At 41.2% G+C, this 23,261-nt stretch overlaps 1 protein-coding gene across 1 annotated transcript; it reads left to right on the forward strand.

Moving 5' to 3' along the window:
• The first annotated feature begins 4,595 nt into the window (after positions 1 to 4,595).
• Positions 4,596 to 18,450, forward strand: itga2.2 (integrin, alpha 2 (CD49B, alpha 2 subunit of VLA-2 receptor), tandem duplicate 2). Its single transcript, XM_061072131.1, has 30 exons — positions 4,596 to 4,641; positions 5,885 to 6,008; positions 7,112 to 7,221; positions 7,521 to 7,612; positions 8,137 to 8,251; positions 8,667 to 8,794; positions 8,930 to 9,078; positions 9,262 to 9,412; positions 9,607 to 9,772; positions 9,994 to 10,070; positions 10,623 to 10,761; positions 11,841 to 11,986; positions 12,091 to 12,234; positions 12,696 to 12,899; positions 12,992 to 13,122; positions 13,311 to 13,474; positions 13,787 to 13,938; positions 14,033 to 14,143; positions 14,426 to 14,511; positions 15,720 to 15,861; positions 16,014 to 16,097; positions 16,193 to 16,269; positions 16,355 to 16,438; positions 16,528 to 16,630; positions 16,722 to 16,832; positions 17,058 to 17,168; positions 17,345 to 17,458; positions 17,582 to 17,671; positions 17,936 to 18,052; positions 18,361 to 18,450. Exons 1-30 carry the CDS (start codon positions 4,596 to 4,598, stop codon positions 18,448 to 18,450), a joined length of 3,558 nt encoding a protein of 1,185 aa, XP_060928114.1.
• Positions 18,451 to 23,261: the final 4,811 nt, after the last annotated feature.

Consider the following 23,261-nt stretch of genomic DNA (forward strand, 5'->3'; position numbering starts at 1 on the left):
TCTAGTGGCCAACTTGAGTAATCTTGTAAAAGTCACTAATCAGTGATATAAGACTATTGATACCTGATCCTTAATAGGACTTGAAATGCAGTATTTTTATACTACGATATCCATAGTTCTAAAAGTTGTGGTTTCCTATTTGTGTGAATGAAGGGAAAATCGGAGCGCTGCAATACTTTACACTGTTTTGACACAGAAGCCACGAGATTTGTGTGTTGCAGCAACTTTGTTTTGATTGAAAACAGGATAGTGAATGTTTTTCACGTCCAAACATTCAGAGTCTGAACATTAAAACAGAAAAACCTCAGAGTTCAATGACTCTACTACCACCACATCCTCGTATCAACAATTCACGACGGTTATTTATTTGTTTTGGAAAATGTGCAGCACAATGCCAGCTTCTATTCCATAATTGTTATTGTCCATATAAAGAAAAGATAAGGACGTACCTTTTTAAGTCAGTAATGTGTTGTGTGTTCTGATCGGCCATGAAAACACTTAGTGGTTTCCATGATGGAGAGGAAACTGACAGTCGTACCATGTCTTCCATTTAACCTCGGTGCCCACGCCACAAATATTTTTCACTCTAACATGAAACAGCTTTGATGTGCTGTAGTAGTTCAGCACCAGGACGTGTTGAAACTGAGATGTTCGAGTTACATTTAAGATGCAGTGATACAGTCTGCAGTTATTACATGGCTGTCAGGGACCTGGTGATCCAGAGATGTACGATTATTTTCATTTAACCACCATAATCCTGATTTGAGGACAGTTGTTGTGTCAAAGATAATAATCAGTACATCTTGAAGCCAGATATCATCCTTGATTCTTATTTAAAACATAAGATATCATGTAGTTAGCGATTGCACTGGATTTATGCCTTGCAATGAGCCTTCAGTCAATTGTTAACATGTGCCACCATTGAATCCTCTCCCACACGTCTGAACCCAATTTATCTCCAGCGAGTGGTTGTGGCAGTTATCCAGCCCAAGAAATTATCGTTGCATAATCTTCTGACGTAAATTGTATGAGCCTTCTTCATTATTCAGTCAAACTGAAATATTGCATGTGAGTGTGTATGTGTCATCATCATGTCCTCATCTGCAAACCCCTGCATGTCAGCACACAGCTTGGAAAAGATGAATGCCACAACTTGTCCACGTTTGCCAGGAACTTCTCCTCACATTTTGTGCTTCTGTCCGGGATGGTTCGCTTGACCCGACGCCAGGAAATGCACCTGTGCAAATCCAACCGAGCCTCTCCACAGGTTGTGTAGTGTCATGTGACCCACACAGGGAATTACCACTGCGTCTGTGTGCAGTCACTGACTCGTGAGCCACTGTGAGCCGGCTGGATGGGACAGTGTGCCTCACAATGCAACAGGGCCTTAGATTCTCATTGGTCAGCAGATGGGTGTGAAAGAGGGATTAGTGCTACAATCCAGCCGGCCAGAGGTTTGTGTGTATCTCTGTGTGGGTGTGTCTCCATTACACTGTATGGCCTGGGTTTTAAAATGTACTCAATAGTAACAAAAGTAAAAAAAACTATCTATTTCTATTCGTCGGAAAGCTGTAGGGACAAAATATGTGACTCTGAATCACTGGATATTTTTATAACAGACTGAAGATGTGTTTGAGTAACATCCTTGAGTCCAAAAGGCAATGACAAAGACTTCATCTTGGAAAAATCTAAGAAAATTTTATTTATGATTTTAGATGTATAGATATTTATAATGGCCATTCAGTTTGTGGGTCCTTGGTGATTTATGTCTCTTAAAGACTCGGACAGAGTGGTACATTCATGAGGCTGGTTTTTTTCCAGAGAGGTGTTGATTTAACTTTGTGATTCTTGAGGTTGCAGTTTGTGGTGGTGTTAAAATTGCATTGAAAACAAAAGTAGAAAAAAAAATGCATTGCAAAGCTGCACAAACACCACAAAGTGCTAACGTTGCTATGAACACTTTGAAACCTCTCTGGTAGCTGTGGTAGGTGAACATAGCATGTTTCATCCTTTAAATGCCACTTTTCAATTAGATATATATGTTATCGAGTAATGGCAGAAATCCCAGATAGTATAAATTCGTCTGTAGACGCTTTCTGAGGTAAGTGAGGAAATACCTTCTTTACAATGTGGGTCCACTTATTGTTGATTATATAACCTGTGCAAAGACTTTGTCTTGTGATTATAAATGGTGTCCAAACTTCCTGACAACTTCATATGATTCATGTTCCTCATCGGTGGGGATTTTAATGCTGTGTCCACTCTGCTCCACTTTGTAGGAGCCTGACAGGAAGTCAGACCACAGACTCTGTTGCTTCAAGACCCTTCCTTGGATTGTTTCACATAATTCAAACGGCCTGAAATCCCCTCCACTGTTGTCAGTGAAATAATGTGTAAAAATAAAGGAGTGCAGGATCTTGTTAAAGGGAAAGGGCTTTAAAAACTTGGTTTGTCCATTCCACGCCTAGATCGAGTGGATATTTACTTTACAAGCTACCTTTCCCAGGAACTGCTCTTCATCACAGCCACGCAACTCTGGAAGTCGCTGATTCAGATTTCCTAATGTGGGCTGGCTCGCCCGATGACTTGCACACGAATCATGATTTCACAAACACAGTGGTGGGCGAAGGGATCCAGCCACTGAAGGCTTAGATGGTAACAACTTAGATGGTACACTCAGCTATACCTGCCTCTCCAAACACCAACAGATCTGCTGACGACCAGTTCAACTGAACACATCAGCCAAATAATGGCAAATAAGATGTGTTACAATTTCATCAGGTGTTTTATAAAACTTGTTTGATTCTACTGAAGTTGGTGACCAGCTAGGCCTGGCCTATGGCGTCACTTTCCGATACCTTGTCAAGGAAGCGTCCAGTTTGTCCTCGGAGGGCGTACTAAAACTTCCTGTGTAGCTCGTTGCCATAGTGACCATCTCAACGAAGAAGTCACATTTGGCATCAGAGATATAGCACCTTTTAAAAACATCTTTAACGGAAGCTGGGAAATGCTGACTCTGCCTTCATTTCCCACAAAGGAACTAGAACGGCATCCCTTTCATTTGACCCTCAACGGCTGCCAAGTGCCCTCATCTTTCAAATTCCACAACCCCAATTCACAGAGCAGGCTTTGTGTTCAAAGTCTGTATCTGAGATGACGACATCAGGGATCTTTTCTCAGACGTCCTCCAGAGCCACAGACACCGGCTCCTTTCAGGGGCTGAGTCATACGTCCAATTACATCTCAACTGGTCCTTTTCTGCCAGTCTCCCTTTTAATGATAATATTCAAATGGGTTTCTTTTTTCTTTTTACAGTAACGAAACAACATGGATGTACAACAGGATGTGATTATCCTGCGACTGAGCAACAGCCCTCTTTCCAAAACACAACATTTGGAATGAAACAAGTCATTGAGGAAAAATATAATCCTTCAAATCCTTCAAATCCTTCCCTACTTCTTTCACAGCCTCTTAAACAGGCTCCAATGCATCATTGTTTCCCAGAAAAGAAACATTCCTCCAACATCCCATAATAGACTTTCTATTGTTTTGGGGGGGGGGACTTCCTGCTCTGATATTAGTTTTTAATACAAAAATGATAGAGATCCGACTGATGGGGGATGAGAGAAGCCTCAGATTGTCAACTGTTAATTGATGATCTGACATGATGTTGATTTAAGAGTTGTTTGTCCACTACGGTGGCTCTGGAATGCCAATTAAAAGCTGATTAAATATAATTTAAACTGAGGCTGATGGGGTTGCACACGTGTTGAACGCTGACATTTGTTTGGGCTTCAATTTTACTCTATAGTTTAAAGGGATAGTTCACCTCAAACATTTAAATTCACTCATTATCTGAAGTGTTTGAGTCCACAAAACACTTTTGGAGTTTCAGGTGTAAACAGTGCTGCAGCCAAACCCATTGAATTTGAATGTCGGATCTTACGGACACTTGGACGTCACCACAGGAGTATGGAGGCATTTTACTTTAATATTTTTTGTTTGAAGAAGTGGTCGCCATTTACTTTAATAGTATTGGATTTGGCTGCAATGCTGTTTATCCCCTGTTTATCTCTGTTTAACTGAATAAAACAGTGTTTTGTGGACTGACACACTTCACCCTCCATCGGCACAGTGCTGATGAGTGAATTTTCATTTTGGGGTGAACTTTCCCTTCAAATTCCCAGATTTCAACTTGTAACTTTACAGCACCAAAACTTTGAACTTTCCTCCTCCTCCTCCTCCTCCTCCTCCTCCTCCTCCTCCTCCTCCTCCTCCTCCTCCTCCTCTTCATCATCACCCTCTCTCCTCTGCGCATTCAACCAGATCCCTGGCTGCTGTAACCACGTGCCCTGCAGCTGCCTCTTCCTCCCTTCACGTCAGACCTGCTCCAGTTCACACCCTGCGTCGACACTCGGGTCAGACTCTTGAATGAGGAGCAGGTCCCTGGAAGCAGCGCAGCGCATTTCCTTATTTAGAGAGCCTGCGCGCCGCGTCACCGGCTAGTGTCGACGCCGCAGCCGCAACTTTGACAAGTTCATCTACTCACCTCACGCACACACACACACACACACACACGCATGGAGTAAGAGACGATGGAGCTCATCTGGAGGAACATCTGCTTCGTCCTCACACTCCTCTGTAAGTACTGACCCTTTTCACCCATTTGGCTGATCGACGCAAAGATAAGAAGTTCCGATCGTCCGGTCCTTTTTTTATTTATTTATTTTTTGACAGTTTTAATAGAACTGTGGTGAGAATAGATTATTAGTCATTCGTCATGGGTACAGAATGTGATGGTTACATGTTGTCATTGGCATGTGAAGAGCACAGGATCAGGGTGGGTGCACACTCACAATGAAATGACTGGAGGACTTTGGTTTGGCAGAGCTTTTGTTTTTCGAACTGGATTTCTAAACCCTCGTGCAAAAAAGTTCTTCATGAAGGATCCACAGTCAACTCAGGAGGGAGGAAACACAACTAGATTGGTTCTGTCGTCCAGTTTGTGGTGTTTTCAGAAGTGGCACCTGAACCACTCCTGAACAGATCAAATCATTCTGCTGCTCATCATGTGCAGAAAAGTCCCCAAAACATGTGGAAGCTTTCAAGCTGCAGCCAGACGGACACTTTTAATCATTCTCCTATATGCACGGCTCCCATTGCTGCAATGCAAGGAAGTATGAATGTGTTGTGGGCTCTGCACAGCCTCCCAGAGAGGAAGCACTGTGCTGTACTTTGTGCTGCAGGTAGAAACAGGCGTGGCAGGAGGAGTGTGTGCTGGAGAAGGTCTCCTCAGTCCAGAACCCATCCACATTCCTGTGCCTGTTGATTGAGGGGAAGGCAGGCTGATAGCTGAGCTCTGCCTGTATGGGCTTGTGGGTCCAGCGTTCACAGACAGGCAAATGTCCCGAGGGGGATCAGAGGGCTGCTGGTTTTCAAGATGCATCGTGTCAGTGGAGAAAAACACTGCACCACAATGTCTATTAATGCAAAGAGTGTGACCTACGTGTGTGTTGCAAAGCCTTTCCAGTGCCGTGCCTTTGTGAGTCAAGCTGTTGTGGTTTTTAAAAGATATGACTCAGGTACACAGAAATAAAACCTACCCATTGGTATAAAGAGGAAATCATGTTGGTTGATCTGTAAGATAAGACATCCGAAATCACTTCTCCACCTAAGAACAGAGATGACGACAACTGCTTGTTTTCAACTTTAAGATACACAAACACAAACACGTCACATAATGATTATGAACATCAATCCGTATTGTTTTCAGTAGCTTTAGTCGTTGCAGTTGATTTGACAGGTCGTTATTACCAGTATAAAGTGTTAAGGTGCCGTTCCATCAGTGTCACTGTCACCTTATGAAAGTTTCTTCCTCCACCAGCCGACAGCGTCTGGCAGTCACAGTCCTTCAACGTCGGCACCGCAGGCGCCAAGATCTTCAGTGGCCCAGCGGCTGAGGAGTTCGGCTACACAGTCCTGCAGACGTCCAACCATGAAGGCAAATGGTGGGAATTTAAATCATCACTTTCCTCTTCTGTTCAATGAAAGGACAGTGAGGTTTTTAAACCAGGGTGTCTGTTGTCTAGGTCACAATTTACTGTGGAGAATGCACTGGACGTTTTGCCTCAATGCACATGATGATTCATTTGATCAATGTTAGTTTAACGCTGTGAAGAAACGTTTAAATGGTTTCGTGCTGTGAACACTTTTCCTCTTGCATCACCATGAGGTTAACATTTGTGTTTTTTTACTGAGATGGAAGATTATCTCTTAGCAGCAGTGTACTGAGCACGGCTGTCGATGTGTTTCCTATGTCCTCCAATCCCCCTCATTCAATTACTGACAGTCAGGAAATGCATTATCTCATTTTGCACGAGAGACACATATATTAAAATTAAACTTGATGGTTCCAGCTCTACCGACAAGGCGATGTCAAAGTTACTTCCTGTCCAACACCATCCTGAGTGAATTCTCTCTCCCCAATTTCAAATCCTGTCTGAAAACTCATCTTTTTAAATTAGCATTGTTTTATTCACTGTTATTTCTATTATTCTTTTTTGTTATTTTTCTATAATGTAAGGTGACCTTAAGTCCTCTGCAAGGGGCCCATATAAATGTATAATTATTATCATTGATATTCATTCCTCCAACACTAAGCGTTAGTCAGTCTGAGCTGCTTCCATCGAGTGTGTCACAAACATGTCGTGTTCAATGCCTCACTCACATTTAGTTAAACATGAACTAAACTTCTTTTCCGTGCATTGCATGTTGCACACCCTTAGTCACCGTCTCACGGAGCAAGTCACTGTCTGGAGGAGTGCCATCGTCCGTTTGTGTAACTGGAGTTTTACACAATCTGACGCCGGTCTCTCACTGTACATCCCACTGTTGAGTACTGTTATCACGACAAACTCCTAAAGTCGTAGAATGACATATTTTTACCACAGCAACGCATCACCATATGGGGATAATTGTTTAACCATTTTCGGATGAATGTTCAACCACTGCGTGTACATGTGGTCATGCACGCTGCACAAAAAACATGCAGGCGTGCCCCTCACGACCATGGTGGGTGTTTATGAGAGATGAATCTGGCTGTTTCCTGCAGGCTCCTGGTCGGCGCTCCGTGGAGTGGATTCAAACAAAACACCAAGGGGGACGTTTACAAGTGTCCAGTCTCAGGGGCCAGAAACATCTGCGACAAGCTCAATCTACAAGGTAACGTTTGGTGTTTTGCCGATGCACGTCGCCCCCCCACCTCTCTAACACTGGCCATCCACTAAAAAAACACCTAGGAATTACTGAAAAGATGAGTCAGCGTAAAAAGCTGTCCTGACACGCTTTTCTTTTTGCCTGTTTTGAAATGAAAAAAAATAGAAACAAACAGAAGCAGTGAGTTCTACAGCAAAACATGTTTATTGTCCGTATGTTGAGTTCAGCATAATTGTGCAGATTGTATGAGTTTCTGATTTAACATCTTTAATGTGAACTTTCATGTGATGTTGCCTTTGCCACAGATTCTGTCAGTATTCCAGATGTTAGAAACCTCATCGACAACATGCACCTGGGTTTGACCCTCACCCGGATGCCTGCAGTCGATGGTTTGATGGTACGTGTTTGTGAGTGTGTGTGTGTGTGTGTGTGTGTGTGTGTGTGTGTGTGTGTGTGTGTGTGTGTGTGTGTGTGTGTGTGTGTGTGTGTGTGTGTGTGTGTGTGTGTGTGTGTGTGTGTGTGTGTGTGTGTGTGTGTGTGTGTGTGTGTGTGTGTGTGTGCTAAATCATTTTATTGCAGAGACTCGTCCACTTTTAATGGAATGTTAATAGTTTTGATCCATTTTAGAAACACAAGCTTCACTTGTGATGAGCACACTTGGATGATACAGCTCTGTCATCATGTTAATTCATTACTTCCCATTAAATCTCCATTGAGATCTTATTGTCTGGGAACAGGAAGTATGTCGGTCAATCAAGCAAATTTCATCGCTGTTCACTTGGAAGTTACTGAATAAAATTGCATTTCAGGTGAATGGTGTTCTGGGTTTCGTTAGAGCTTCCACTGAACTTTTAAAGGCACTGATGATCTTGAATGTCCACTAAGACCGTCCTCTCTACTTCTGTGGTTTGTCTCATACAGACGTGTGGTCCTCTGTGGGGACAGCTGTGTGGCAATCAGAACTTCTACCCTGGACTATGTGCAAAACTGAGTCCCCTCTTCAAGCCTCAGCCGGCCTTCTCTCCTGCCGTCCAGTGTAAGTGTCAGTGTCGGTTAATGAGAGAATGAAAGAAGTCCATCACAGTGACCAACATTTGATCAAATGCAGTTTTTTGAGTTGAAGAACGGTTTTGAAAACGGTTCCTTCACGTAATCTGACATCGGAGGTTTTAAAAACAGCTACTTTTAAGCGGCAAAGTGGGAAACAGATTTTCCAATTAATGTTTCTTGTCTGAGTTATTTTCTTCTGGACTCAGTTGTTTTTTTTTGTGTTATTTTTTTAAACGTTATATATTGTATAATGTTTTACTTTAAGGTCTAACTTACTAATGATATATCACCAGAATCAGACAAACTTAAAGTCAGACACTGTTTTCTTTTTCCAATGGTTGTATGAAAAGTAGAAAAACAGGAGCTTCAAACTATTCTGTCCCCTCTCATGACATTTCCAGCATGTGGAGGACCTATGGACATCGTGATTGTTTTAGACGGCTCCAACAGCATTTATCCTTGGGAACCAATGAACGATTTCCTCCAGAAACTAATCCCCACGCTGGACATCGGGCCCAAAAAAACACAGGTAACGTCCCCCGTCGTCACACGGAATAGGAAACTGAAGCGGGAGATAATATTGGATTCATTCAGCTGGTTGCTTTAAGGATTTTGTGTAAATCACTTCTTGTGCTTTATCAAACCGTTATTTTCATTTTGCCAGGTCAGTGTCATTCAGTACGGCGTTAATCCCAAGTTTGAATTCAAACTGAACGACTATAAAACCAAAGAAGATGTGCTGAGAGCAGCGTCCGCAATCAAACAGATGTTCGGTACCTCAACCAATACCTTCCAAGCCATCGAGTATGCCAGGTTAGTGTCCACGTCTTTTACTTAATTCACTGTTTCTCTGTTTTATTATTACCAGACTCTTATTACCGGATTTTCCTATGTTTTCTATAGCTCCTAATCGAAATAAACTGTGGTGTACAGTCACTTTTCTAATCACTTGTTAATAGATGGGATATTACAGAGGTGTGTGTGTGCTCTCTTCAGTCAGTGGGGTTTCAATCCAAAGCACGGAGCTCGACCGGGCGCTGCCAAGGTGATGGTGGTCGTCACAGATGGAGAATCTCATGACAGAGCTTTCAGGGACACGGTCATTGGAGAATGTAATAAAGACGGAATCACCCGCTTTGGTATCGCTGTAAGGAACAACTCATTAGATCCCATTTAAACCCACAGTAGTGGTGTTTTTAAAATGTTTGTTTTTTGTTTCATCATTAATTCTGTAACTAATATTTGATTAATATGACTAAACTAAGCAGTGTGTTTGTCCAGGTAATGAGATTACAAAGATGTCACTCGCGTCACGACCCAGATTTTTTCCTTTCTCTCCAGGTCCTGGGTTATTATATTAGAAACCAGATCAACACAGATAACCTGATAAAAGAAATCAAATCCATCGCCAGTTCACCCACAGAGAAGTTCTTCTTCAATGTGTCCGAGGAGGCGGCTCTCTCCACCATCACCGGAGCACTGGGGAACCGCATCTTCAACATAGAAGGTGCATATTATCTGTTTTGCATTTCCTGTTGCTGTACGTGCTAAACTTGACATTCACTCGACACTACATGCTTGGTCTTTTTTTTTAACGAAACACATCCAGGCATGTCACAACGTGTCCATCACAGTTGAGGACCCTATCATTAAAAACAAGTGTTATACACACACATCTTTCACTTTGTCTGTTTCCAAATCTTTAAATGACGGTTTGTTCCCACAAAGGCACCGGAAAAGGGGGAGACAACTTCAAAATGGAGATGTCCCAGGTTGGGTTCAGCGCCCACTATTCCAGCCAGCAGGTACAGAGCGCTGCCTCGTGTGCCTTTCAAACCAGAGAACGTATCCCAGCAACAATAATCTTCCTCTAAGTTTTAAACCTTGAACATGTCCGCATGGCGCAGGCTACTGTCACTAATGGTTCAGTGCTTCTTTGTGCACCTGCAGGTTGTTGTATTATACAACATACACACATATACAGTATATACAGTGTTATAGATTGAATCATAGGGTGAGAGTAGAGTGTCTTTCTTTTTTTACTACTGGTGTTGTTACTCTGAACACCACCAGCTACAAGTTCCTGTTCTCACTGTTAAATGATCATCTATCAGAATGCAATATGTGACTATAACTGACAAAACAGCTCCTCCAAGAATTTATCAGGTCACAGAGGATAGTGTGAACCAACGATTTCTCTGGAAGGAAAAAGGAGGCTTATTTTTTTACAGCTTGCTGACCATGATCTTAAACAATTTCCTCTCCACCATCATCTGCTGACTAACCCAAAACCACATTCAAGCATGTTGCTGCTCAGTGTGTGACACAACTGGTTTTTGACCTTCATGCCGTTAAAGGACGTGATGATGCTGGGAGCAGTGGGAGCTTACGCCTGGAGCGGAACTGTCGTCCATCAAAAAGGATCCAAAGTGGACATTCTCCCTTTCTCAGCCTTTGAGGCGGCTCTTCAAGACAGAAACCACAGCTCACTACTGGGTCGGTGTTTTATGATTCACTCTTTCATTGTTTTTTATCCCGATACTCTTAATCTGTGCATGACACCACACAGGGATGGGAAGATAGCAGATCTTCACATTGAGCTGATTGATGTTGTTTCACACAGACAGAGAGAGGCGGATGTGGTTAACATCTATGGGGATTTTGAGAGGAACTGGTTTTTGAGAAGTGGTCGTCAACCACCTCTTTCATCATGATTCTGAGGAGTGGAAGGAAATGATTTTTACACACTTGAGTTTATAACCACGTTCATTTTAAATGGCAGTAGAGGCCACAGCTAATTTCATTATCATTATTACCTGCATGCATACTTGTAGCATAGCTTCCCTTTCCTGTCCTGTTATATACTTCATTGTCATAGGACGGTTGAACATCTAAGAAGTAAAGCGTAGTGATTGTTAGAATAGCTGTGGTGAGGCTGCATTTAAAGTTAGCTTGAAATATGTTTTAGGAGAATCTAGGGATTTATGATAATGCCGTTATAAATATTTAGCTGAGATAAGGGACCATATTTATGCAGATCTTATGCATTGACTCGGTTTCTTGACACTGTGTTAAACTATCTGATCGAAGTTAAGTAGTGGAAGAAATGTAGAGACGATTTACTTTACATCTTCTGCAGTGCATGTACTATGTTATGATTAAAAGTCCTGCATGCCAAATATACATTTCAAAAAGTAAAGGCACACGAGTATTTTAGAAAATATCTGAAAAGATATGTTAAACACAACACAATCCAAATATATGTATTATTGATTTGTTTTTTTCTTAAGGGATTATTGAAGTATATTTTGAATGTGAAACCTTAATCACCCATAATCCATGGTTCAGGATAGTTTTCTCCTCTAATCACCTCTAATGAGACATGCTTCATTCATACCATATATTACGTAGAGTTTACTGAAATCCCTGAATTCCCAATCCGTCCCTCTGTTAGTAAAGTATAAATACTTAAACATACAGTTTTTGAGTACAGTACTTTGGTCAAATCAACGTTTGATCAAGTCCTTCGAGTTGGGATGTTGAGTAGAGAATGTGTTACTCGTGTTCATTTCCAGGTTACTCTGTCACCACACTGAACGACGGCTCCACTCTGTACTTTGTGGCTGGGGCTCCTCGCTCCAACCACTCTGGACAAGTTATCGTCTACACCGTCAACGCCAAGAAGCAAACCGCTATCATCGATTCAGAAAGAGGGAAACAGGTACATCTATCTGAGGTTTACATTGTCCCCAGGTACCAGCTGTAAACAGGTGGTTTAACCTGACACGTTTAACCCATTGTCAGTAAACAATCCTCTCATCTTAGATCGGGTCCTACTTTGGGAGCGTCCTGTGCTCCCTGGACGTGGACAAAGACGGGACGACGGACATCCTACTGGTGGGGGCGCCCATGTTCATGAGCGAGATGAACAGAGAAGAGGGCAGGGTCTATCTCTTCTCTGTCTTCAAGGTAAAAACATTGTCTCTTCTGGATTTCCTGAGCTACAGGGAAAGGGAGAGTGATCGTCACTCTTCAGACAATGAAAAGATGGGTTAGGTTTTATTTCTAGGGCTGGGCAAGTTAACTCGTTTAATCGAGTTAACTCAAGTGATGAGTTAACTCGATTAATTATTTTATCTCGCATTAACTCAGGTTTGATTATTTATTGTTTTATTGTGAAAGTCAGGCTTTTATTTTGTGAAAGTCTGTTGCTGACTGCTGCAGAACAGGAAAAAAGAAAATAATTGGCGGATAAACAATCGAGTTAACTCATCACTTGAGTTAACTCGATTAAAACGAATTAACTTGCCCAGCCCTATTTATTTCATGATTTAGAAAGTTCATTTATAGTTTTGTGAAGCTTGAAGGACATTATTTTAAATGTAAAGGAAGTGTAGCATCTGTTTATACCAGTCTTTTCTCATTTGAAGGGTATTCTGAACGAGCAGGGATTCCTCAATGGTCCTGACCCGACGGAAAATGCACGTTTCGGGACGGCCATCTCTGTCATTCCCGACCTGGACCTCGACGGTTTCAACGACGTCGTTGTTGGATCGCCACTAGAGGACGGACAGAAAGGCGTCATTTACATCTACAATGGAGACAAGAAGACATTAAGCAAAGACTTCTCACAGGTATCAAGAGAAACACAAATACTTTAAAGCACATTCCGTTATATTCAACTCAGTGATAATATGAGTGATGAGATTTGTTTTGTCTTTTTCAGAGAATCTTTGGCTCCAAACTGGATTCTAAACTGCAGTTTTTTGGAAGGTCCCTCGATAGCTTCCATGATCTGAATGATGATTCGCTCCCAGACATCTCAATCGGTGCCTATGGAAAAGTGGTGCAGCTCTGGTGAGTTAACCCAGCACCATATGTGGGAACTAAAGACTTCATATAAAAATGGACAACATGGCAGCTCCCATGCTGTGTAGGTTTAGAAATCCTGTCTCCTCCATGTTAGTGGATAGAGAAGTGCACACCGTTCTATAGCTCCTCCCACATCCGGGAACAAACTCTGACTGTTGAATTGTGTGTTCCAGGTCCCGAGGTGTGGCGTCGGTCTCAACCAAAGCTTCTTTCAACCCCGATAAAATCAACATTTTCAACAAACCCTGTACTGTTTCCGGGCGCAAGCTTTCGTGTTTCATCGCCAACCTCTGCTTCAGTGCTGCGTTCAGGCCGAAGAATCCTGTCGGACCCATTGGTAAATCACGTCACCCGATCAGGAAGATGTCAACCCTGTTCACTTAAAGATTAATATAGGAAACACTCCTATACCTACAATATAGGATTGCTGTTTCCACTTTCTGGTATTTATCCTAAGCTAAACTAAGCTAAGCTCAGTCTAACAAATGATTTTACACTTGTCAACTAAATCCAGGCAAGAAATCAAAAATGCTTATTTACCAAAATGTCAAACTGTTGTTTAAGCGATCCACATTCTTTCCAAATCTTCTCCTAGAGAATATAATCGAACTCAGATGTGTCACACCCAGTTTTTCTTTATTTCTTTAAGACATATCTTACACTTTGACTCTGGACGCCGACCTACAAGCTTCACACGTGACGTCAAGAGGAATGTTTACAAAAAACAATGAACGCTTTCTCACAGAAAACGCAAAGATATATTCTACCCCCCTGTGCCGAGACTACGAGGTTTACGTTCAGGTAATGATTTGTTTCTTTTACAATTCCCTTCATACATTTTATCTGAGCACGTTGATAAGGCCTGTTTATTGCTGTTTCTCCATTTTGTCCATAGGAGACACCAGACTTTGTCAATTCCCTCAGTTTAAAGGTGGAAATCGAGCAGAAGAATGCGGATATGAATCCCGTCCTAGATAAGTTTTCTCCCAGTGCCTCGCAGTTCTTTGTAAGTGACTAACAGGGTGCGAGAATCTGTACACTTCAAACACACTTGATATTTTGCAGAGGTGTTTGTACAGTCATTTTAAATTACATGTTGTGTGTCTGTGTCTGTGTGATAATTACTCGGTAAGTATTTCAGTCAGTCACGCTAGTTTTGGTAGAACATTGTCGAAACAAAATTAAAGTTCATCCAAAATGTTCTGTTTTCTCTGAAGAGTCTACAGGAGAAAAAAGAACTGAAGTAATAAACCAGTGTACTGAATGTTCTGCTGTGTCATGGTTTCAGATTCCCTTCACTAAAGACTGTGGCTCTGACGATGTGTGCATCAGTGATCTGGTGCTGAGTGTGACCACAGACTCTAAGGCGTCCAGGTCAGAATCTATCCTTTCTCACACATATGTTATCTACTGCATCACATGTTTCCTGATTTTACCTGATGAGTGGTGGTTTCCCCTCCGGATTTAGAGTTGGTAGTTTAAAGTGAACATGATACAGCGACAGAACAAGCTCAGACAAGACTATGTCTGTCTTTTCTCTGAGACATTTGTTAACTGAGGACAGATACAATCTCCTCAACCAGCCTCTTACTGTAAGGGAGAGTTCTGGTTGTAACTCCTGACATGAACAACAACTCTGCTTCTCCTTTTCCTACTTCTTCTGTTTGAAGAGTCTGTCCCTATAGTTAATCTCTGTAGAAATTTGAGTTATTTTTCAGTTTATACAACTTCGCAGCACAACAAAACGAGAGGAAAGGTGTGATGGAGGATATGTGCTCTGACTGTTTAATTTGCATAGGGTTCATCCCAGGCCCAGGCCACATCCTCTTACTAAGTTTACAGAAAATCGGTTGAGTAGTTTCTGCATAATCCTGCTAACAGACAGACGCAGGTTAAAACTTAACAGTGACAGTGGTAATAAATTAACTCAGATCAAGGGTCATAAACAAGTTGTATATTTCGCTATTTCAATATTAGGATCAACAGCTGATATTAACCAACAGCAAGAGGCAAAGTTATAAGTTATAAGTTATAAGTCAGTGCAAAGCGACACCAAGGTTAACCTTTGTTCTGTTTATATCTGTGACCTCTTTGCTTCTGCTAAGGTCTTCTAGCCTAGTGTGTGTTGTAAGCTGTTGGGTTGTAAATGCAACGGTTGAAGAATCTCTTCACCACCGGCCACTCCCAGCAGTGAACCATGTTACACAGCCTAGAAAACACACATAAGACTTTCTCACACTTATTCACATGATGATCACATGTGGGTTTGCAGCTGCTCTTCATTCTTATTTCCATCTGGCTGCATCTTTTTCTATTTCCTAATCTAACTAGAGGTTAATACAGCAGAATGATCAACTTGTTAACTTCAGGTTTACTGTTTGTTTTCACTGTGGTTATGGATGTTAAGAGAAAAGAGGAACAATCTTTTGAATAAGGAATAAATCGCCCTCAGCTCTCATCTATTAATGAAATAGGGAAAGACGAATTTAACCATCCTCCTGGTCAAGTAGATATCATCAGTATTCTGCTTTAAAGGGCTCATGTGAATGCAGAGCACAGTGATCACAGCATTTGTGTTGCAGTTCAGCTCCCATCCTCGTCAGCGCCAACAACCGAGAACTGTCGTTTCAAGTTGTTGTGAGGAACAAAAAGGAGAATGCGTACAACGCTCGGGTGTCGGCCACGTTCTCCAGCAACCTCTACTACTCCTCCGTCTTTCCTCCTGTGAGTGAACATAAAGCTAAAGTGGAATTCACTCAGCAAATGCATCGTTATCAAATCATTTAACATTTAAGTTTTTGACTCAATCCATCCCATTTTTCAACGTTTTTTGACAACACATGCGTTATGTAATGTTCTGAACTTTTAATTTACAGACGGACAATGTGAAATGCACCTCAACACAAACACAAACTGTCACTTGTCTAGTGGGATATCCAGCATTGAAGAAAAATGAAGAGGCAAGTGTCTCTACGTGTGCACAATTTTTAATTGAATTTGTCAGTGTCTGATTTTTCACGTTGTATATATATATATTTTATCTTTTCTATTTCAGGTGAAATTTCAGCTCAATTTGGAATACAGTCTCGATCAAATGCAAAACCGAGCTGAGGTGAAATTCGAGGCCAAGAGGTAATTTCTCATCCAGTCGCTGATAAAAATGTGTATTTTAATGAAAAGTGTTGTGAGAATAGTTTTTACCGTTTCATCTTTACAGCGACGGTAAAGAGGAAAGACCGGCAGACAACAAGGTGGACATATCCATTCCTGTCCGATATGATGCAGGGATTGTTTTATCCAGGTGATTTTACATTTTATTTTGTAATGAAGTGTCAAATTTGACAGTTGAAGATGACGAAAGCATTAACGTGTCATGTCTCTTCATCTCAGGCAGTCAAACATCAACTTCTATGTGGCGAATGCGACCAACGCACTGGTAACTACGGTGAAAACTCTGGATGACATCGGCCCAGAGTTTAACTTTACAGTGAAGGTGCAATCAACGAATCCGTCTCTTAACATGTTATCATCTCATTTCTTATTTGCATTTGAGACATTCATTAAAATACAATTTTTACTCGAAGGTTTCAACAGGGAGCTTCGAGGTGAACCTCCTGTATCTGACCATTGGTCTGCCCATGATGACTAAAGGTGGAAATAATCTCCTCTACGTCACCAAAGTGGTCACACAATCAGTGAGTAATCAGTTGTTAAACGTTTTTAAGACCTGTTTTATCCAATAAATGTTCAAGTTGACACCAATTCTGCAATTTATAGTATTTATAGCGCCTGTAGCAACAACAAATCAGACTTTCAGACAATTCGTTATTCATATGCAGCGTTTGAATGAGCTGATTTGTGGCAAAAGTTAACCTGAATAATTTGCAGCACGGAATGACCCAGGTCCTGTTTGCCTGCAGGGGGGTTCTGTCAGTTGTGATTCCAGCAGCCTGGTTGATCGTCTGAAGATCGGTGGGAAAACACACAAAGTGACTTTCTCCGAGGAGAGCCTCCGAGGCATCGACACACTGGTGAGTCGCCTTGTCCTCTTTCTATGTGTCCACTTTCATATATGTTTCTCAGGAGACGTGTTATTTTAATATGCTCATCTCATATAGATTAAATGTATCTAATCTATCCATCTATATATAGATTTTACTGGTGATGTGCATTGATTTCCTTTTATTTTAATGTTTTTAATTGACAGGATTGCAAAACTGCAAAATGTGAGTATATCAAATGCAACCTCAAAGACACTAAAGTTAAGAGCGACTACTTGGTGATGGTGAAAACAAGGATCTGGAGCGGCACGTTTAATCTGGTAAATAAATTCTTTCATGCCTTTTATAATACTGGTTATTGTGTTTGTTTTTGATCACTATTGTACCATTAAACAACGCCGTTGCTGTTGGTGCACTGATTTGTATTTGTTCTGTAATGACAGGCCACCTATCAGACCATCGAGCTGACCTCCAGTGTGGCTCTGGAAACCTCCAACCCCGACCTGGTCATTATCGGACTCAAAGAGCTGCCGGTGAGATACCCTTTTAGTATCTGGACAAAGAGACGTGAAATAACCAGAGACTTATGATACTGAACATGTTATATCTGTATCTTATTAGCTTTCTGAGCAGTTTTCAAACACCACATGCCAAAACTTTAGAGCACATCATGTTAAAATATTCTACAGGAACAAAAAAAAGTTGAACTTTAATCTCTCGGTTGCAAAAGTGGGACATTTCTCCCTTCAACCCTGTTGACGTGGTTTTGATCATGTGACGTCTCTGCTGCTGTCCAGGTGGAGCTGACCGTCAGTAAACCAGGGGAGACGGCTGATGTCCCGGTGGGAGTGATCGTCGGCAGCGTTATAGGCGGACTGGCGCTGCTGGCTCTGGCTGTGGGATTACTGTGGAAGGTAGGTTTTTGGTGACAATCATTTCAGCACAGAGAAAAGCATCAGCAAATTCTTTGTATAGTTTTTTATAGATTGTCAATATAATGTTTTTTCATACAAATGTGCAGCTTCATACAGAAGTAAATTTACTGCCTGTATCTTGATACAAGAAAATAGGCTAGTTCCTTTAATCAGGGATTTTTTAAATTTTTTACAGGAAATTGACAATATCCACAGGAATCTCTTTTGAAATATGTGCTCAGTGTTTCATTGATTTTGAGTTTTTGTATCAAATATCATAACTGTAACTTCATTTGTTTCCTTTGCAGTTTGGGTTTTTCAAAAGAAAGTACAAGCAGCTGCAGATGGAGGCCGATGAAGACCAACAGAGTCGTGCACATGTTGATGAGGTGCTGTGAGCTGGAGAGAAAACCCACAGCCTTCTCCCGCCACTGGTCTGTTTCCAGTGTGGATACTGGTACTTCTCACTGGTTCTTGTAAAGTGCAAATGGACTAAAGCTCACTCACTGGAAATTTGACTTTTGAATGCAATAGAAGTTTGTGAATAACTGAGATCACACTCTTTCTGCTTTAAGGACTGCACATTGACTATTTGCTGCTATGCACTGACTTTGAACAAATATAAAAGCTGTATTTTTTCCCCACCACCACAAAACTGCTCTTAGACGGCAGGCATCGACATTCATGGATGAAAGTGTTGCCATCTAGAGTCTTACACTGTAACTGCATCTGATTTACACATCATTAGTTATGACAAACTCTGGGCAACACGATTGACAAGTAAAAGTTTCTGTCAGAAAAACTTCACCAGCATTCGTCATAACACTGACCCTTTAAACGTACACACACACACACACACACACACACACACACACACACACACACACACACACACACACACACACACACACACACACACACACACACAAACAAACACACACAAACACACACACACACACACACTGTCCAGCATTAACTTACTTCTGGTACTCAGGACTTTTCTTAAAACTTTGTATATAGAGAGTTCAAATCCTGAAAAAGTGAAACATGTCATTACTGTGCCTCTGTGTTTGTCTTGTATATACTGTGAGATAAAATGATGATCTTTCTTGTAGAGTTTTACATATGGAAATATTAGAGGCAATGTGGGTACATGGAATAGTTTCTTATGTTGTTGTTATTGTGAACCCGTGATGTTTTTTATTGTGACAGGTTGTCATATATTGTCATGTCAACGTTTAGGGCTTCAGTCCACCTCTATTTTCATAATTTCAAATTGGCTGAGTGTTTTTCCAAAAGAGAACTCTTTTTAAAAATGCTGATGCTCCCAAGTGATGTTTATAAAGTGTTGTTTTTGTCCAAAATCTCGTCCAAAAACCAAATATATTTATATTAATTTCCTATGATGCAATGACAAGAATTTTAAACCAAATGTTGGGCTTTTTTTTTGCTTAAACATTAAATTGATCAGGAACACATTTTCAGAGTATTTGTATCTGTTGGGCAGAAAGACACAATGCCGTAAGTTAATAAAACACAGAGTGCTTAAAGAGAAGAGAATCATAAAGCCTGTGTTTAAATCAATTGAACAAATGCAAAAATTAATAAAACTTCAACTCAAAAATGAACAGTTATGACACCAGCCACTGTAGGATGATAATCAGCTGCAAACATCAGCAGCAGCGAACCACTAGAAAAAGAAAATGAATGCATAATCATATTTTATTTTTATATAAAGCAGCAGTTTACTCTTTTAATACATCCAAACTGTTTGTGTCTTTTTACAGTATAGGAACTTTCTGAGGCATGTAATGGCACAGCTTCGCCACAAGATGGCAGCATGATATAGATGACATGTTAGCCCTGTTCATTCTTTCCTCTGCTCTGTTGATGTTGATCACTGAAAACCAACATCAATTAATACACTTTACTGAGTGTCTCCTCCCGTCTCTTTAGCTCATCTCCTCTTCCTATCTTGTCCTCTTCCTCTATTTTTTTCCTATCCTGTCCTGTCCTCTCCTCCCTCCTACCTCTCCTCTCCTCTCCTCTCCTCTCCTCTCCTCTCCTCTCCTCTCCTCTCCTCTCCTCTCCTCTCCTCTCCTCTCCTCTCCTCTCCTCTCCTCTCCTCTCCTCTCCTCTCCTCTCCTCTCCTCTCCTCTCTCTGACCCTACTGGAAACCTTAACGGACCACTTACTTCCAAACATCAGAATAATTAAATTGTTCCCTTTCACCACGATTAGTTTCTTCTCACATTTTGGCCTGTGGTCTCAGGTTAGTCTGTCCCTCGACTGTTTTGAAATGCGTTTCTGAAAACTTTCCCTTCTTTTCTTGCCAACTCCATCACCCAGAAGAATCTTTAGCATTCGTTTCTTTGGAATCCGACGAAGTAGAATGTGCTATTTGTCTCTAATAAGCCGCAGGTTTATTAGCAGCCTGGGCCTGGAGCCGCCTTGTTGGAGGGGGATATATAGAATTTGATAAATGATTGGACTGGTCTGTTCCACTATTACTCATGCACTACAGCATTGGGAAATCGCCTCTTGGATTCTATGTATATGTGTACTGGGAGCAATGTGGAAATAGTTGATGAAATTAGATACAGTGGAAATGGTTGAACACCTTTGTAATTCCATCCCTCTGGGGTCTCCTGCAGATGATTGGCAGCTACAGCAGAACAGCTGACCCCTGCCACAGCGGGATGATTGCTCACAAATTGCTGCAATGCCGCTGTGACTCAAAAATGATGTAATAAATTATTTAATAACAGCTTGGCCTTTTTGCACGCAGATATACCTAAGTCTGGCTTCTAATGCTCACTGGTTTGAGTGTAACTACAAACTGGAGTTTAAAAGACGGCTAAGAGGATTTAACTCTCGGATGAGCTGGCATGAAGGAGGCCTGCAGCTCCTCAATTCTTCATTAGCTTTAAATTATCTTTATAATAATGAACATTTTGTCAGGCATGTTCATACTTTATTAGGAATTAAAGCCTAATCTTTACTGGTTTTAATGTAAAAGCTCTGGATCAAAGTTAAACCGAACAAATGTCATATATCTATCATGATCTATAAAAGGGATTTTACTTATAGTTGCAAAAAGGAGCTTCACTCAGAACAAGACATTCGCTGCATGTTTGATCCGGCGTCTGCTCGGAGCCTGGGACAGCCGATGGCAGTAAGTGGCTTCAGGACAACAGCCAGCACTTTCAAGTTTATACAGTCTGGCGAAGATGTACTCGCCAGTCAGGAAGTGTTTTGGAAACTGTAATACCTCAAAGACACAGAGCTCACAAATCACACACTCCAGAAACCGAATGATTGATCGAGCGCGACTGGACGGCAAGTGAACCTTCACAGATTTGTTGAAAGAAGTAACAAGTAATGACTTCTGATTCTTAAACAACAAGGGACATAAGAACTATCACTGTACTGTAGTCATTTTGCAACTTGTGTAAAACTTTCATTAAGAACAGCCATCTTCACTGATTTGACAGAGATAAGTGAGAAGTATGAGTTCATCACCTCAGGCTTTCACTACATGAAGGAGCAACCAGAGAGTTCTTCCATATGTAATGGCTCTGATGTACAGTCCAAACCCAAATATGTGAAACGTGAATCATGTGAACGTTTCATGATCTTTGGTCGTTTAATCGTCTCTGATAAAAGTCGTCACAAGCTCTGAATCAGTTTGATGAGCCCAATTCTGCAGAAGATGAAATTTTATTTGTTTGCATTCTTGGTTTATGTCTTCCAGTTGATTGCCGTTTCCGATCGTAATTTCCAGCAGGTAACGTGATACGGTTGCTGGACGGCTTTTGGAAGCAGTTCCTGTGAAAACTTTCTCTTTCTCTGTTTCTTCTGTAGTACAGATGTTGGTTCTGTGTAATGTAGCATGAAATCCACCACTGGATCACAAAGAGGGCACGAAATACAAAGGCCTGCAGGAATCCCTGTTTGACATTAACTTTCCAGGTGAGAGAAAGGCGTGGTCCTAATGAATAATGTGTGATTTCAGCTTGAGGCTGTATAATGATCTTTCTATGTTTCAGGTTTCATTCGTTAATATTTGACATGGCAGGAAAAAACAACAGCATTGAAGGTTTTTAGGCTGTGAATCCTGAACTGTGTCAAACAAACAGAGCTCAAACGCAAAATGAAACATTGAATCAAAAACAAAAACTCTATACTTCAACTACTACTACAACTACTAGTACTACTTATAATAATACTAATGATAGTAATAGTACTAGTATTGATAGAAGTATAAAATAATGTAGAGTAAAGGGAATGCCTTAGGAGTCATAAGCAAGAGCAGAGAACATTATACCATAAATAATCAATAAATCCTTATATATATATCCAAAACATCAATTCATTTATAAAACAATATGTGCATGTGTGCATGCTGTCAGGCCCTTTAATCTGAGGATATTTTATGCTCATTTTAATAGCTCATTTCTAATAGCATTAACTATATTGTTAATTATATAACCATCTATATCAACACAACACAAACTGCATGACTCGTTTCTGATCATATTAGTTTGCACAGTACATGAATTGATATAAACACATTTAGTTTCAGCTCACAGCTCTGGGTGTGTGAAGGGTTGCATATATTCTTAATTCAGTGTTTTTCTCATGTGGAATTAGAGAAGACTTTACATTGTGTTCTGTCTGGCTGACAGATTATAAACTCCCCGGAGTGGGATCCACGCAGCGGACACTTTGCTCTTTGCTCTGCAGAGCTGCAGCTGTACCCAGGGTTCCGCTGAAGAGGTCGCGCAAGGACTTCTGAAGGAGTGCAGCCTGTGCGTCAGGGAGTGGAGAGCTGCGTGTGTGTCTGTGTCGGTGTGTGTGCGTGTGTCTGTGCGTGTGCGTGTTTCATTCAATGAAACGCAACACCCCGCTCTTCTGTCTGAAGCCTCTTCGGAAACAGGTTTGATTATATTTAAAAGCTTGACCCGGGAGAGAAACCCAAACAACTGTCTGTTCTAATATTAGCTGTGCGGCTGCGGACTACTATGAATTCTATTATTGTCTGGACTGGGATATGTTCCCCAAAGGCAACTCTCATCAAAAGATTTACACTTTTGTCTGCAGTTGGTGGAACAAATATCAGTTACCATCCAGCAGTAAACTCTTAATTTGAAGGTATGATGATGGCATGCATGGACAGGATGTAAGCTGTGGGCCTGTTTGATTATAC

Source organism: Limanda limanda, chromosome 5 (assembly GCF_963576545.1).
Source record: "Limanda limanda chromosome 5, fLimLim1.1, whole genome shotgun sequence".
NCBI classification, from domain to species: domain Eukaryota; kingdom Metazoa; phylum Chordata; class Actinopteri; order Pleuronectiformes; family Pleuronectidae; genus Limanda; species Limanda limanda.